General features: G+C 45.0%; 1 protein-coding gene across 1 annotated transcript; it reads left to right on the top strand.

Moving 5' to 3' along the window:
- Positions 1 to 6,191: 6,191 nt before the first annotated feature.
- On the top strand, positions 6,192 to 9,049 carry LOC123148479 (zinc finger protein WIP2). Its single transcript, XM_044567909.1, has 2 exons — positions 6,192 to 7,038; positions 8,172 to 9,049. The coding sequence occupies exons 1-2, from the start codon at positions 6,430 to 6,432 to the stop codon at positions 8,667 to 8,669; spliced, it is 1,107 nt and encodes a 368-aa protein (XP_044423844.1). The 5' UTR covers positions 6,192 to 6,429; the 3' UTR covers positions 8,670 to 9,049.
- Positions 9,050 to 12,569: the final 3,520 nt, after the last annotated feature.

Raw genomic sequence — 12,569 nt, 5'->3', positions numbered from 1 at the left:
AGTCAGGATACATGCTTTGATGGAGTGATCAAAGCTTTTAGGTTTATACAATGTTTGCTAGAAACTTGTATTTACAAGAAAGTGAGTGGAAGGACTACAACATTTCTGATAAGTATATGTGGATGACATATTGTAAGATCTGAAATAATGTAGAATTTCTGGAAAGCATAAACGGTTGTTTGAAGAGTGTTTTTCAAAGGAAGACCTGGATAAAGCTGCTTACAAATTGGGCATCAAGATCTATAGAGATAGATCAAGACGCCTGATGATACTTTCGAAGAACGCACACCTTGACATGTTTTTGAAGGAGTTCAAAATAGATCAGTCAAAGAAGGGGTTCTTACCTGAGTTGTATGGTGTGAAATTGAGTAAGACTCAAAGATTGACCACGGCAGAAGAAAGAGGAAGGACGAAGGTCGTCCCCTATGCTCTTGTCATAGGCTCTATACGGTATGCCATGCTGAGTACCGCACCTGATGTGTGCCTTGCCACATGTCTGGCAAGAAGGTACAAAGGTGATCTAGGACTGGATCACTAGATAGCAGTCAAAATTATCCTTAGAGGAATAAGGAAATGTTTCTCGGTTATGGAGGTGATAAAGAGTTCGACATAAAGAGTTACGTCAATGCAAGCTTAACACCTATCCAGATAGCTCTGAGTAGAGATACCGGATACGTACAATGGAGCAATAATTTGGAATAGCTCCAAGTGGAACGTGGTGGCAGCATCTACGATATAAAGTTTTGTGAAATACATAGGGATCTGAATATGGCAAGACCCGTTGACTACAACCTCTCTCACAAGCATAACATGATCAAACCCAGAACTGTTTGAGTGTTTATCACATAGTGATGTGAACTAGATCATTGAGTCTAGTAGACTCTTGGATGTTGGTCACATGGCGATGTGACCTGTGAGTGTTAATCACATGGCGATGTGAACTAGATTATTGACTCTAGTGCAAGTGGGAGACTGTTGGAAATATGCCCTAGAGGCAATAATAAATTGGTTATTATTATGTTTCCTTGTTCATGATAATCATTTATTATCCATGCTAGAATTGTATTGATAGGAAACTCAGATACATGTGTGGATACATAGACAACACCATGTCCCTAGTAAGCCTCTAGTTGACTAGCTCGTTGATCAATAGATGGTTACGGTTTCCTGACCATGGACATTGGATGTCGTTGATAACGGGGTCACATCATTAGGAGAATGATGTGATGGACAAGACCCAATCCTAAGCCTAGCACAAAGATCGTGTAGTTCGTATGCTAAAGCTTTTCTAATGTCAAGTATCATTTCCTTAGACCATGAGATTGTGCAACTCCCGGATACCGTAGGAGTGCTTTGGGTGTGCCAAATGTCACAATGTAACTGGGTGGATATAAAGGTTCACTACAGGTATCTCCGAAAGTGTCTGTTGGGTTGGCACGAATCGAGACTGGGATTTGTCACTCCGTGTAACGGAGAGGTATCTCTGGGCCCACTCGGTAGGACATCATCATAATGTGCACAATGTGACCAAGGAGTTGATCACGGGATGATGTGTTACGGAACGAGTAAAGAGACTTGCCAGTAACGAGATTGAACAAGGTATCGGGATACCGACGATCGAATCTCGGGCAAGTATAATACCGCTAGACAAAGGGAATTGTATACGGGATTGATTAAGTCCTTGACATCGTGGTTCATCCGATGAAATCATCCTGGAACATGTGGGAGCCAACATGGGTATCCAGATCCCGCTGTTGGTTATTGGCCGAAGAGGTGTCTCGGTCATGTCTGCATGGTTCCCGAACCCGTAGGATCTACACACTTAAGGTTCGATGACGCTAGGGTTATAGGAAAAGTATGCACGCGGTTACCGAATGTTGTTCGGAGTCCCGGATGAGATCCCGGACGTCACGAGGAGTTCCGGAATGGTCCGGAGGTAAAGATTGATATATAGGAAGTATGGTTTTGGCCACCGGAAGTGTTCCGGGCATCACCGGTAGTGTACCGGGACCACCGAAGGGGTCCGGGGGTCCACCAGGTGGGGCCACCAGCCCTGGAGGCCTACATGGGCCAATAGTGGGAAGGGACCAGCCCCTAGGTGGGCTGGGGCGCCTCCCACCAAGGCCCAAGGCGCCTCCAAGAGGGGAAGGGGGCAAACCCTAGGGCAGATGGGCCCTAAGGCCCACCTCAGGTGCGCCTCCCCCTCTCCCCCTTGTGGTCGCCACCCAGATGGGATCTGGGGGCTGCCGCCACCCCTAGGGAGGGAACCCTAGGTGGGGGCTCAGTCCCTCCCCTCCCCCTATATATACTTGAGGTTTGGGGGTACCCAACACACGCGATTCAATCTCCCTGTTGGCGCAGCCCTACCCCTCTTCCTCCTCGTCTCTTGTAGTGCTTGGCGAAGCCCTGCTGGAGTCCCGCGCTCCTCCACCACCACCACGCCGTCGTGCTGCTGCTGGATGGAGTCTTCCCTAACCTCTCCTTCTCCCCTTGCTGGATCAAGGCGTAGGAGACGTCACCGGGCTGTACGTGTGTTGAACACGGAGGTGCCGTCCGTTCGGCACTAGGATCATCGGTGATTTGAATCACGATGAGTACGACTCCATCAATCCCGTTCACTTGAACGCTTCCGCTTAGTGATCTACAAGGGTATGTAGATGCACTCTCCTTCCCTTCGTTGCTAGATTACTCCATAGATTGATCTTGGTGATGCGTAGAAAATTTTGAATTTCTGCTACGTTCCCCAACATTTATGACAGAATCAAGATAGTCATACATGTGCTGGCGTAGAAGTGCTTCATGATAAAACTCAAATTATCATCACGGAAGTGTCCACTTCCATGACGATAAATGGCGCATCATGGAAGTGCTTTCGTCAAGGGTAACCAACACGTGTCATCCACCCTAACGGGTCTCCGTTAAGCTATCGTGTCCGGTTTTGGATCCGATAATCCGTTAACAACCACGACCAATGGCAATTTTCCACGTGTAAATTTCTCATTGGCCGAAGGAACCACGTGCCAAATCCATGTTGGTACAGATGTCAACCGTCCAATGGACAGGAGGCACCTATGATTCGAAGACACGTGGCACGGTGCAACAGTGGCCCATTTAGGTTAAAAAGGCCGGCCCATTTGACTTGGTCAAAACTTAATGAGCCAGCCCATCAAAAGCATGTTAACGACCTATGCGCGTATAGCCCATTTACGGCCCGTTATGGCCTTTTCGAATTCAGCCCATTAGCGTCTTCTGGGTAGTCCAATATCATTCGAGCCCGTTATCACTTCCGTCCCATGTATGGCCCATAACGTCTTTCGGCCCATATGAGGCCTTTTGTTTCTTTAGGCCCTTGAACAACCCGCGGTGACTTTGGCCCATAATAAACAGTAACTTGCTTTATACCCATTACAGCCCATGATTCAGTTGGTTTTCAGCCCGTGGTATCTTTCAACCTTCTAAGGCCCATATATTCTCGGGCTCATTTCCGGCCTTCGATTACTTGCAGTCCGTTACTGGTCTGTTCTGCTAATGTGCCAAATTCGGCTAGTGGTTATAGTCAGCACGTTTTGTGGCCTGTTAACCCTTTGGGCCTTATTCATCCTGTCGTGTATTACGGGCCCGTTAACGACCCATTAAACTTTCCCTACCATGTGGCCTGTTAATGTTCCATTATGGCCTAAGCCCATAAACAGGTTGTTCAAATCCGTGTTCAAATAGTGGTCCACGATCATTATGGCCCATGGATCCTGAGGCCCGTAAGAGGCCCATGGATCCTAAGGCCCGTAAGAGGCCCAATGATCCTACGGCACGAAGGAGGACCATGGATCCTACGGCCCGTAGGATGGGCCATGGTTACAATGACCCATATGTGGACCATTGTTATTGCGGCCACTAGGAAATTGAGGAAAAAGAACTGGAGAACTACAAGCAAACAAATAAATTATACTATAAGAAAATAAATAAGCAAGCAACTAACGCTAGGATATTACGACGATTACACAGATTACATCCATTGGGCATTAAAGTTCGTCACCGGTGCAAATATAGGGAACAAAGTAGCATATTACATACACTGGTTGTCAAAATTGGCGACCAGTGCAAATAAACGCCGCAGCAAAACAAGTTTAGAAGTAAAACCACTTCAGAAGAGTTCAAGAAACAATATCTTGGGTACCCACCATGCTGGCAAGAAGCTTAGCAAGCTTGTTAACTTTCTCTTGTTTGACGCTTAAATCCTTCAGCGCTTGCTATTGCACCAGAAAATATGCATCTGAATTCTGCATGGACTTTCTCAGTTCTTCGGCTTCGTGTCGCAGCACATTTGATCAATGTCTTTCAACTTTAAGTTAAGTCTCAAGAAGCCGAACGGATTCAGGTAGCAAGTTCGAAGAGTTTGTGCCAGCAATAGTGGCCAGTAACTCGAACACTACATCAAGACAGGACTTTGGGATTGTCTCACTGTCTTCAATATAATTTTTATTATTTTTCTTAGAGACCAACATGGATGTCTCACTACTTTAAACCTTATATGCATTACTTCCTTTAAGAATTGCAGAAATTTATATATAGCTAATAAAAACAGGAGTCCTTAATAAGCATAGTACAAAGATACAAGCATCAAACTAACATGCAGCCACACACTTATTGTGTAATCATCAAGGCAATCTATGACTTAACATGGAAAAGCTACAGACAGAAAAAAGTTATGCTTTAGTATTCCACTGCACAAAGCAAACGCTACAGCGGCCTATGTAGCTATAGCCATACAGTTTCTCCGCCTTGATTGTTTCTTTGCAATACACAAGCAATTCGTATATGATTAGTTGGCGCCCATGGCCATGGCAGAACAGTGTTGTTTGTTGGTACTACTCCGTCTCCCTCCCTATCTCTATCTCCAACCCTTTCTCTCTCTAGGTGGGGGCACGGCATGCATGTCGCTAGCGCAAAGCGTATGTAGTGGAAGCTTGGCTTGGCGCCATCTAAGCTAGCCTCTTCTTCTCTCTGATCTAGTTCTCTCTACTTGGGTTTGTTTGGTACATGGTACATACATGTGCGTTAGTTCAATCATTATGAAATCTGTTTATTTAATTTTTTTATGAGATTTGAGATAGTACATCTGATCAAATATTTGTTTTGTCTTTTACTTGACTGTGGGGAGAAATACTGACATGTATCTCAGCTCTCCTATAGGAAAATACTAAGCTAATGTTTTTCCTTTGAAATATAAAGGGTATGAACCAATCCAGCATATAGTAATCTATTTCTACAAACCAAATGGATCTAGCAAAAATTTTCCTATAGAAATCCTATCATATAGAATTCCTGCAAAATTACTATGAACAAAAGATGACCGAGTTGCATGCACTAGAGGCAAAGTTGCATGCATTGGTGCAAGGTATGGCGCTGGCAACTCAACACTTTGATGTTCCTATTCTGGTCTGGTCGGACTCCTCAGAGGCATTGACGGCCCTAACCGGTGACAACCTGTCCCGCAAAGAAAAAAGATTAAGCACGAGCAAAATAAAATAGCAGATCGGTTGACTTTGTATAGTCGTACCAAGGCCGCATTCGGCTCCTCTCCGCTCCCTGGACCGCGCTCCCGGAACGGACGAGTCTGTAGCTAATTTTCTGGGAGCGGGTAAAACCGAGCTCTACAACTCCACGGAATCAGCTCCACGGAGGGATTCCGAACAGGACTCAAAAGTATGGTTAGATTGTGGACCAACGTGTACAGAGAAACTCTTGCCTCTCGGAATGTAACCCTACTCATATGAAATAAAGCTTGAGGTAAAAAAAAAAGACCGAGTCATAGGGTAACTGTTTTGATATACTGTCACTGATTTTCTTGCTGGCATATGCTACTGCATGCTGGGTGACATAAATTTTCGTCTGTGGTCAATTAAAGTATTGCAGGGGATATTTGGTTCCCATACTTCCACGGGAATAATAAGGGAAGGAGAGAATTAAAGCTTCCAAGTCCCAAGGTTTATTTATGAATGAATCACCATTGACTGACTAGACATCCTAGCATGCAGCACCAGAATGAGTAGTATCCACACTCCTCTTCTTCCCCTTCCAAACCTTTTGCTTTTGTTCATACGCACCACCAAAACTTTTCCCCTCTCCCTATGCTGTCAGCCAGGTGATCCTCCCTCATCCCCCCCCCCCCCCCCCCCCCCCCCCCCAATCCCTCTCTCTCTCTCTAGTGAACTTCCCTTTCGTCCTCTACAGCCTCATTTACACCTTTAGGGCTACTACACGCACACACAACACCTTTATCTCCTTCTCTCTCATCTCTCCCACTCTTCTTCTTCTCTTGGTGATCCATACCGAAGCCTCTCTCTCTCTCTATTTATATTAGCTGCCATTTCCCATCCACACCCTGTCTCTCCTATCTCCAGCTCCACCGTACCACCAGTCGATCCATCCATGGGGGATCCCTACACCAATTTCTTGAGGGGCTACAGCCTCCGCTACTCCAACGCAGCGGCTTCTTCCTCTTCCCCCTTCCCCAGCTACACCTCCTACCTCCACCACCCACCTCCCTCCTCCCCTCCGATCAGGGAAGCCCTCCCCCTCCTCAGCCTCGCGCCTTCCTCCTCAACCTACCACCCCCATCAACACCACGATCAAGAAGATCACAAGGTCATGACCACCGCCTCCTGCAGCAGCCAGGCAGAAGCCGCCGATCAGGCAGCCGGGGAGGTCACCGTGGCCCTGCACATCGGCCTGCCCAGCCCCAGCCCCTCCGATGCAGCAGCCGGCAGCGGCAACCACCACCAAGAAGAGGCAGCGGCTGGAGGAGTAGCTGCTGAGGAGAGAAGCCAGCAGCTGCAGGAAGAAGGGCAGGAGGAAGGGGAAGGGGAGGAGGAGGATGGCAGCACGATGGCGCTGGGGGTGGGGTGCGCGTCCCTGGGGATAGGTAGGCTCACAAAGGGGCAGTACTGGATCCCCACCCCGTCCCAGATCCTCATTGGTCCCACGCAGTTCTCCTGCCCCGTCTGCTACAAGACCTTCAACAGATACAACAACATGCAGGTGAGGTGATCCATCTTCGAATTGCCTTGTGCATGCATCGGATTTCAATTTTTGGTTCTGATCCTGTCTGGTCTTGATAGGGGGATTTTAGTTGATTTTGTTTTGGATGTTTATGTTGTGAACTTCCTTTTCTCTTTCCTGTGCGTGAATTGGAGCAGTGCATGCATCTCTGGCTTCCTTTGTCCTGTGCAAGGTGCAGTGGCGGTGGATCTAGGACGAAGTGCCGCTGCTTCTTATCCAACCTCTCTCTCTCTCTCGCTGACGTATCTTATTGATTTGACTGAACCGGGAGGGAAGTAGAGAGAGGCCATGCACTCTGTCTGCCGTATCTCGTTGATTTGACTGAACCGGGAGGGTAGTGGGAAGAGGGAAGAGGGAGGGGCATGCAGTAATGGCTCTGGGACGGCCATTGACATGGAGAACTCTGAGCTCCTATGCTGGCTACTGGCCAGTACTAGGACTGACCGATCTTGGAGTTTGCGCTTGTTTTGCCTTTTCAATTTGCAGCGGGCTGGACGCGCAGCGCAGAGAGAGAAAAGGGGAGAGATCTGGGAAGAAAGATCTAGCAGAAAGGCATCTTTATCTTTCCCTGATCAGTTCCTTCAAGGTTACACAGATCGGTGTGCGTCTCAAGCCAACGCCGGCCACAGGCTCCTCCTCCTCTCTCCCCTTCTCTGCACTCTCTCTGCAAGAAACCCCACCACGAGCAGTGCCTTTCAGTCTCACACAGTCCATTGCTCAACATCCCTTTTGCTCTCTCTCCCCCTAATTGATGCATCTATGCAGCTAGATACTGGTAGCTAGAGAGAGAGAGAAGAGAGAGATGGTCCCTTTGCACCTTAAATTATCCCCCCATCCCCCGTTGCCTCAAGCACGTGAAGACGGAGAGCCATCACTTCGTCTTGCACCTTCGTAGCTCTCTCCCTCCTGACTAGCCACAGTGCGTGCAGCGGCAATGCCGCTCGATAGCTCCGATCGAGCCGCTGTGCACACGCAACGAACACTCTGCGGTCCGCACCAGCAAGCACCACTCCGTGTCCAATTTGTCCATGCATGCATGTGTAAGCCATTACAACTCTGTCTGTCTGTCTCATGTCTGATCCATCAGTTGCCATGGACGCTTGCGCTTGCAGATGCACATGTGGGGCCACGGGTCGCAGTACCGGAAGGGCCCGGAGTCGCTGCGGGGGACGCAGCCGACGGCGATGCTCCGCCTGCCTTGCTACTGCTGCGCGGCGGGCTGCCGGAACAACGTCGACCACCCGCGCGCCCGCCCGCTCAAGGACTTCCGCACCCTGCAGACCCACTACAAGCGCAAGCACGGCATCAAGCCCTTCATGTGCCGCAAGTGCGGCAAGGCCTTCGCCGTGCGCGGCGACTGGCGCACCCACGAGAAGAACTGCGGCAAGCTCTGGTACTGCGCATGCGGGTCTGACTTCAAGCACAAGCGCTCCCTCAAGGACCACATCCGCGCCTTCGGCCGCGGCCACGCGCCCTGCGGCATCGACTGCTTCGACCTCGACGACGACGACCGCGACCCTTCCTCCGAGGTTGACCACACCGTTAACACCGCCGCCGCCACCACCACCAACGGCGCCGGCAGCGACCGTCGCCATTGGAAGGCCAATTAACCGATCGAGCCGGTCCATCTCTAGGGCTACGGCCTACTGGGTAAGTATATATGCATGTGAGCTGAGGTGTGGGAGCGCAAGCTATTACTGGCAGTACGTACTATCTGTATACCTGAAGCTTGCAGGCAGGCGTATATAGTTGATAGTGCGAACAGTGAAGGGTGCGTTTTAATTTTGAAAGAAAGATGGATTATACATTTGGAGCTGGATTAATCAAGGGATCGATCGGTGCATGTATGGTTATGACTTATGAGAGAGGTGAGTGAATTTCTAATTGTTTGGGTATATAGCCTACCCTAGCTAGCTTCATTGTATGTGTAGACTTTGATTTGGTATATGGTGATACAGATTATCAAATATTAATTCAAAATTTCAAAGAAGTTATCATGCATGCATGAATGCAATGGCCACAGACTTACTGGCTTATTACTGCTACTCACTCCATCCCAAAATCAGTGTCGTTGATTTAGCACACAAATTTAGTACAAAGTTGTTCTAAATTAGCGGCACTTATTTTGGGATGAAGGAGTACTAATTAAGTCTTGACATCTTTTGTGTTCATCTGATGTTTATAACTCATTTTATTGTTTTTAGCACTAGTTGTGGTATATTGGAGTCTTGCATGTTTGTGATCATGCTTTAATTAATTTGAAATGATTGGAAGTTGAAAGTCTAGTTATCTATAAGTTTTTTTCCCCTTAGATACAAGAAGTGATTTACTATCGTTCTATAATTGAAGCATACAAAAGCTAATTAAGTTATCGATAAACTGATATGCGTACTTTGTGTTTCCCATTTCTAGTTTAAGGCCCATGTTATCTATTAACATGGGATATTTCCAGCTTCCTGATATTTCTAATTTCCATGCGGACCATCTTTTTGGACGAAATTATGCATGTTAAATTCTTTATTGTTAAAATTTCCTCAATAGAAAATGGCTGCAAAACTACTATTCGCCCCGTCCGTGCATGTACCAAGATTTATATTTCACTTCAAGTTTATTCAACAATATAAAATTTGATACAACTCTGGTATTGCTGGAGATATCGATTTTGTATCAAAGATGTATGATGAAAAGCACGCATGCCTGGTCATCCTCGATTATCATGCATTCACTTGATGTTGTCTTGTGTAGATAAAAGTAGTCAAGAAAAGGAAGAATCAAAAATATCTAAGGAAATCTTTATGTAGTAATATAAGCAATGGACATAATTATTTCTTCTTCCTTCTTTCAAAGAACTTCATAATCTAGCACGCACGAGAAAAAAAAACTGTGATTTCTTTTGAAAACTAACAATCAAAATGAAACAATTGTTGTAGGTAGTACAAATTCTTTTTGCAAAAAAAGGAGTATGTACTACAATTCTGTTTGAGAACTTGAGATCCGTTGTTTTTGGCATACTTGGCCTGTAGCTAGGAACCTAGGACTATTGCTTGTCTACATCCTCCTAAGAATAATTTACAGAAACCCGCAGAAAAAAGAATAATTTATATAAGTTCACCTAGTAAATGTATATAGTTCTGCAGTGGATGTCTTGTATGATCCTAGAATGACATTTGTATCAAAGGTATTTTTGCACTCTGAGGGGAAAAACATTTCCTTCCTCTTGGATCATAGGGTCGTACCAGAGGAATTTCAGTAGATATGAATTTTTCCTACATGTTTTGGAGGAAACCAAACATTCGAGGTCCAACCTCATGGAAAAAAGTCTTTGAAAGTTCCAATACATCATGCGTCTTCTCTTTCCCTTCTCTAAGGGAAAGTAGTGGTTACACCCAAGTTCGGTGCACCCACACAATGAACAATAAAATAAAAATAAATGCAAAAAGAAAAAAGAAAATCTGAAACACATAATCTCAGAATTCCTGTGTTTTATAGAGCACTGAAATGCTTCTACACAAGAATTCATGCATTTTTATTACATGTAGAATTCAACATACCATAAAACTCCAATCATGCATTTTCTCTATTATACCTATGTTTTTGGTATCCTGTGTGAGCTTTTGAACTTTTCCTATATTATTGCAAGACTGAAGTAACTATCATGTAGTCTTATATTTTTCTACAAAAAGTGCATATGCATTGTGAAAATGCAGACATATTTCCTCTTTGGATTACAAAAATTTGAAAACTAGTAATATGAAAAACATAGGATTGAGATGTCACATACCATGAAATCCTGCATGATTTGAAAACACAGAAGTTCTGCAATATGTGTCTTTGGTTGACGCAGGAATTTTAGAGTTGATAAGAGAGGGTAGAGAGAGATAGAGTTGGAGGGGTGCTCTTTGTAGGAATTTTGGAGGATTTGATCCTATGGGTTTTACCTATGAAAGCCCTTTGTATCATGGGATTCGAGCTACCAACTCCCATGGAATCCTTTCCTATGCACCATTCCATACGAATCTCAGCATTAGCTGAATCTTCATTCTAATTTTTCTTCAGAAGTCCAATGCACTTCAAATTTATCTTTCTATACCCTCTCTATCAATCCCCTAGAGTTATCGTGTTTGCTTCATGTGCACTATCCAAAGTTAGATATTGCAGAATTTGTGTGTTTCTAAATCCTGTAGGTTCCATGGTATACGTGACACCACAATTAATCCTACATTTCTCCTATTCCTCCATTTTTCTTCCTGCAATGCAAAGAGGCCCTAAAGAGCATCGGACTTTTCAACGAAACATTAAAATGAGGTTTGAGCTCATGTTGAGATTCCTATGGAACGGGGGTCATAGGAACAAATTCCATATGAATTTGGTATCGAAATGGCTTCCATAGGAAAACAATCCTTCGGATTGATATCGTCCAAAAATTATTCAATCCAAAGTGGCCTTAAAGGAGAAAACAAAAGGGAATAGCTAGCTAGATATAAGCTGTGTATATGCTCCATCTCTTCCGTGCATGCATGCAGCCTCCTGGTGGATCCCAATCCATGAGAATCTCATAGCTAGTTTTGCTTTAATGCTCTCTCATCTTTTGCATAAAGACAATGCTAGGCTTTATCTCTTTGAGCACCCTCCCCTAAGCCGAGAGAGAACCCTTTCAAGGATGTGTGTGAAGCTCATGATGTTAGCTTTGCCCCGATGGCAAATGCAGTGTGCTTTCAGCTAGTTAAGAATCACGAGACATGGAACTGTATACGTATCCATGTCCATGTCCAATTTGCATGGGTTAACATGAGAAAGTTAGAGAGAAGAGGCAAAGATAGCATGATTGCACAAACCTAATTAATGGCCTATATCTGCTGAACTATGCCTTTGTCCTAGTACAGTTTCTTTAATCTTGGCCCGCCGCTGATTACAGATGCAATGATCAAAGTAACAAAAGAGGTGCTTAAAGTTTGCTCTTTTCCTCTTGCCTGTTACCCATAAGCTTTAGCTCTTTTTTTAGCCTTTAGTTTGGCTACCTTTTCCAGATTTATACATCAGCTAATTTTCAAGATAAAAAAATTCGGGTAGACAGTAGAAACTATCTACTATCGCTTTAGTCGATTAATATTGATCAAATAAATTAATCTTAATATTTTGTTGGTGGTGATGCTAATAATGGTCTATTAGCTTGTAGCATTAGTCCAAGCTATAATGTTGGTCTATTTGGTAATGATGATTTTTCAGTAGAATATATGCTGTTCAAATGATGGTTTCATAGAAATGATTCGTACTAGATTAACTGTATATTCACATAGTGGAGACCTGTTTACTTGTCAGACATATGACGCAGCCAATGCCAACATACAGTTTTAAGCGTCATACATGACATGGTCCATGATAACCCTTTGTTTGTTAGCTCTCAGCAGTTTCTTTCTTATAGTCGACTGCCTGCAGCAAGCCTGCATATCTTGTACTGCTCTAGATCAATGTTTTACGTAGCTTTAACCCACTTGGGTTGTCTCTGTACT

The sequence above is a fragment of the Triticum aestivum genome, chromosome 7A, assembly GCF_018294505.1.
Source record: "Triticum aestivum cultivar Chinese Spring chromosome 7A, IWGSC CS RefSeq v2.1, whole genome shotgun sequence".
NCBI classification, from domain to species: domain Eukaryota; kingdom Viridiplantae; phylum Streptophyta; class Magnoliopsida; order Poales; family Poaceae; genus Triticum; species Triticum aestivum.
Note: the sequence above shows the minus strand (reverse complement) of the source record. Positions and strands in the feature narration are given on the sequence as shown.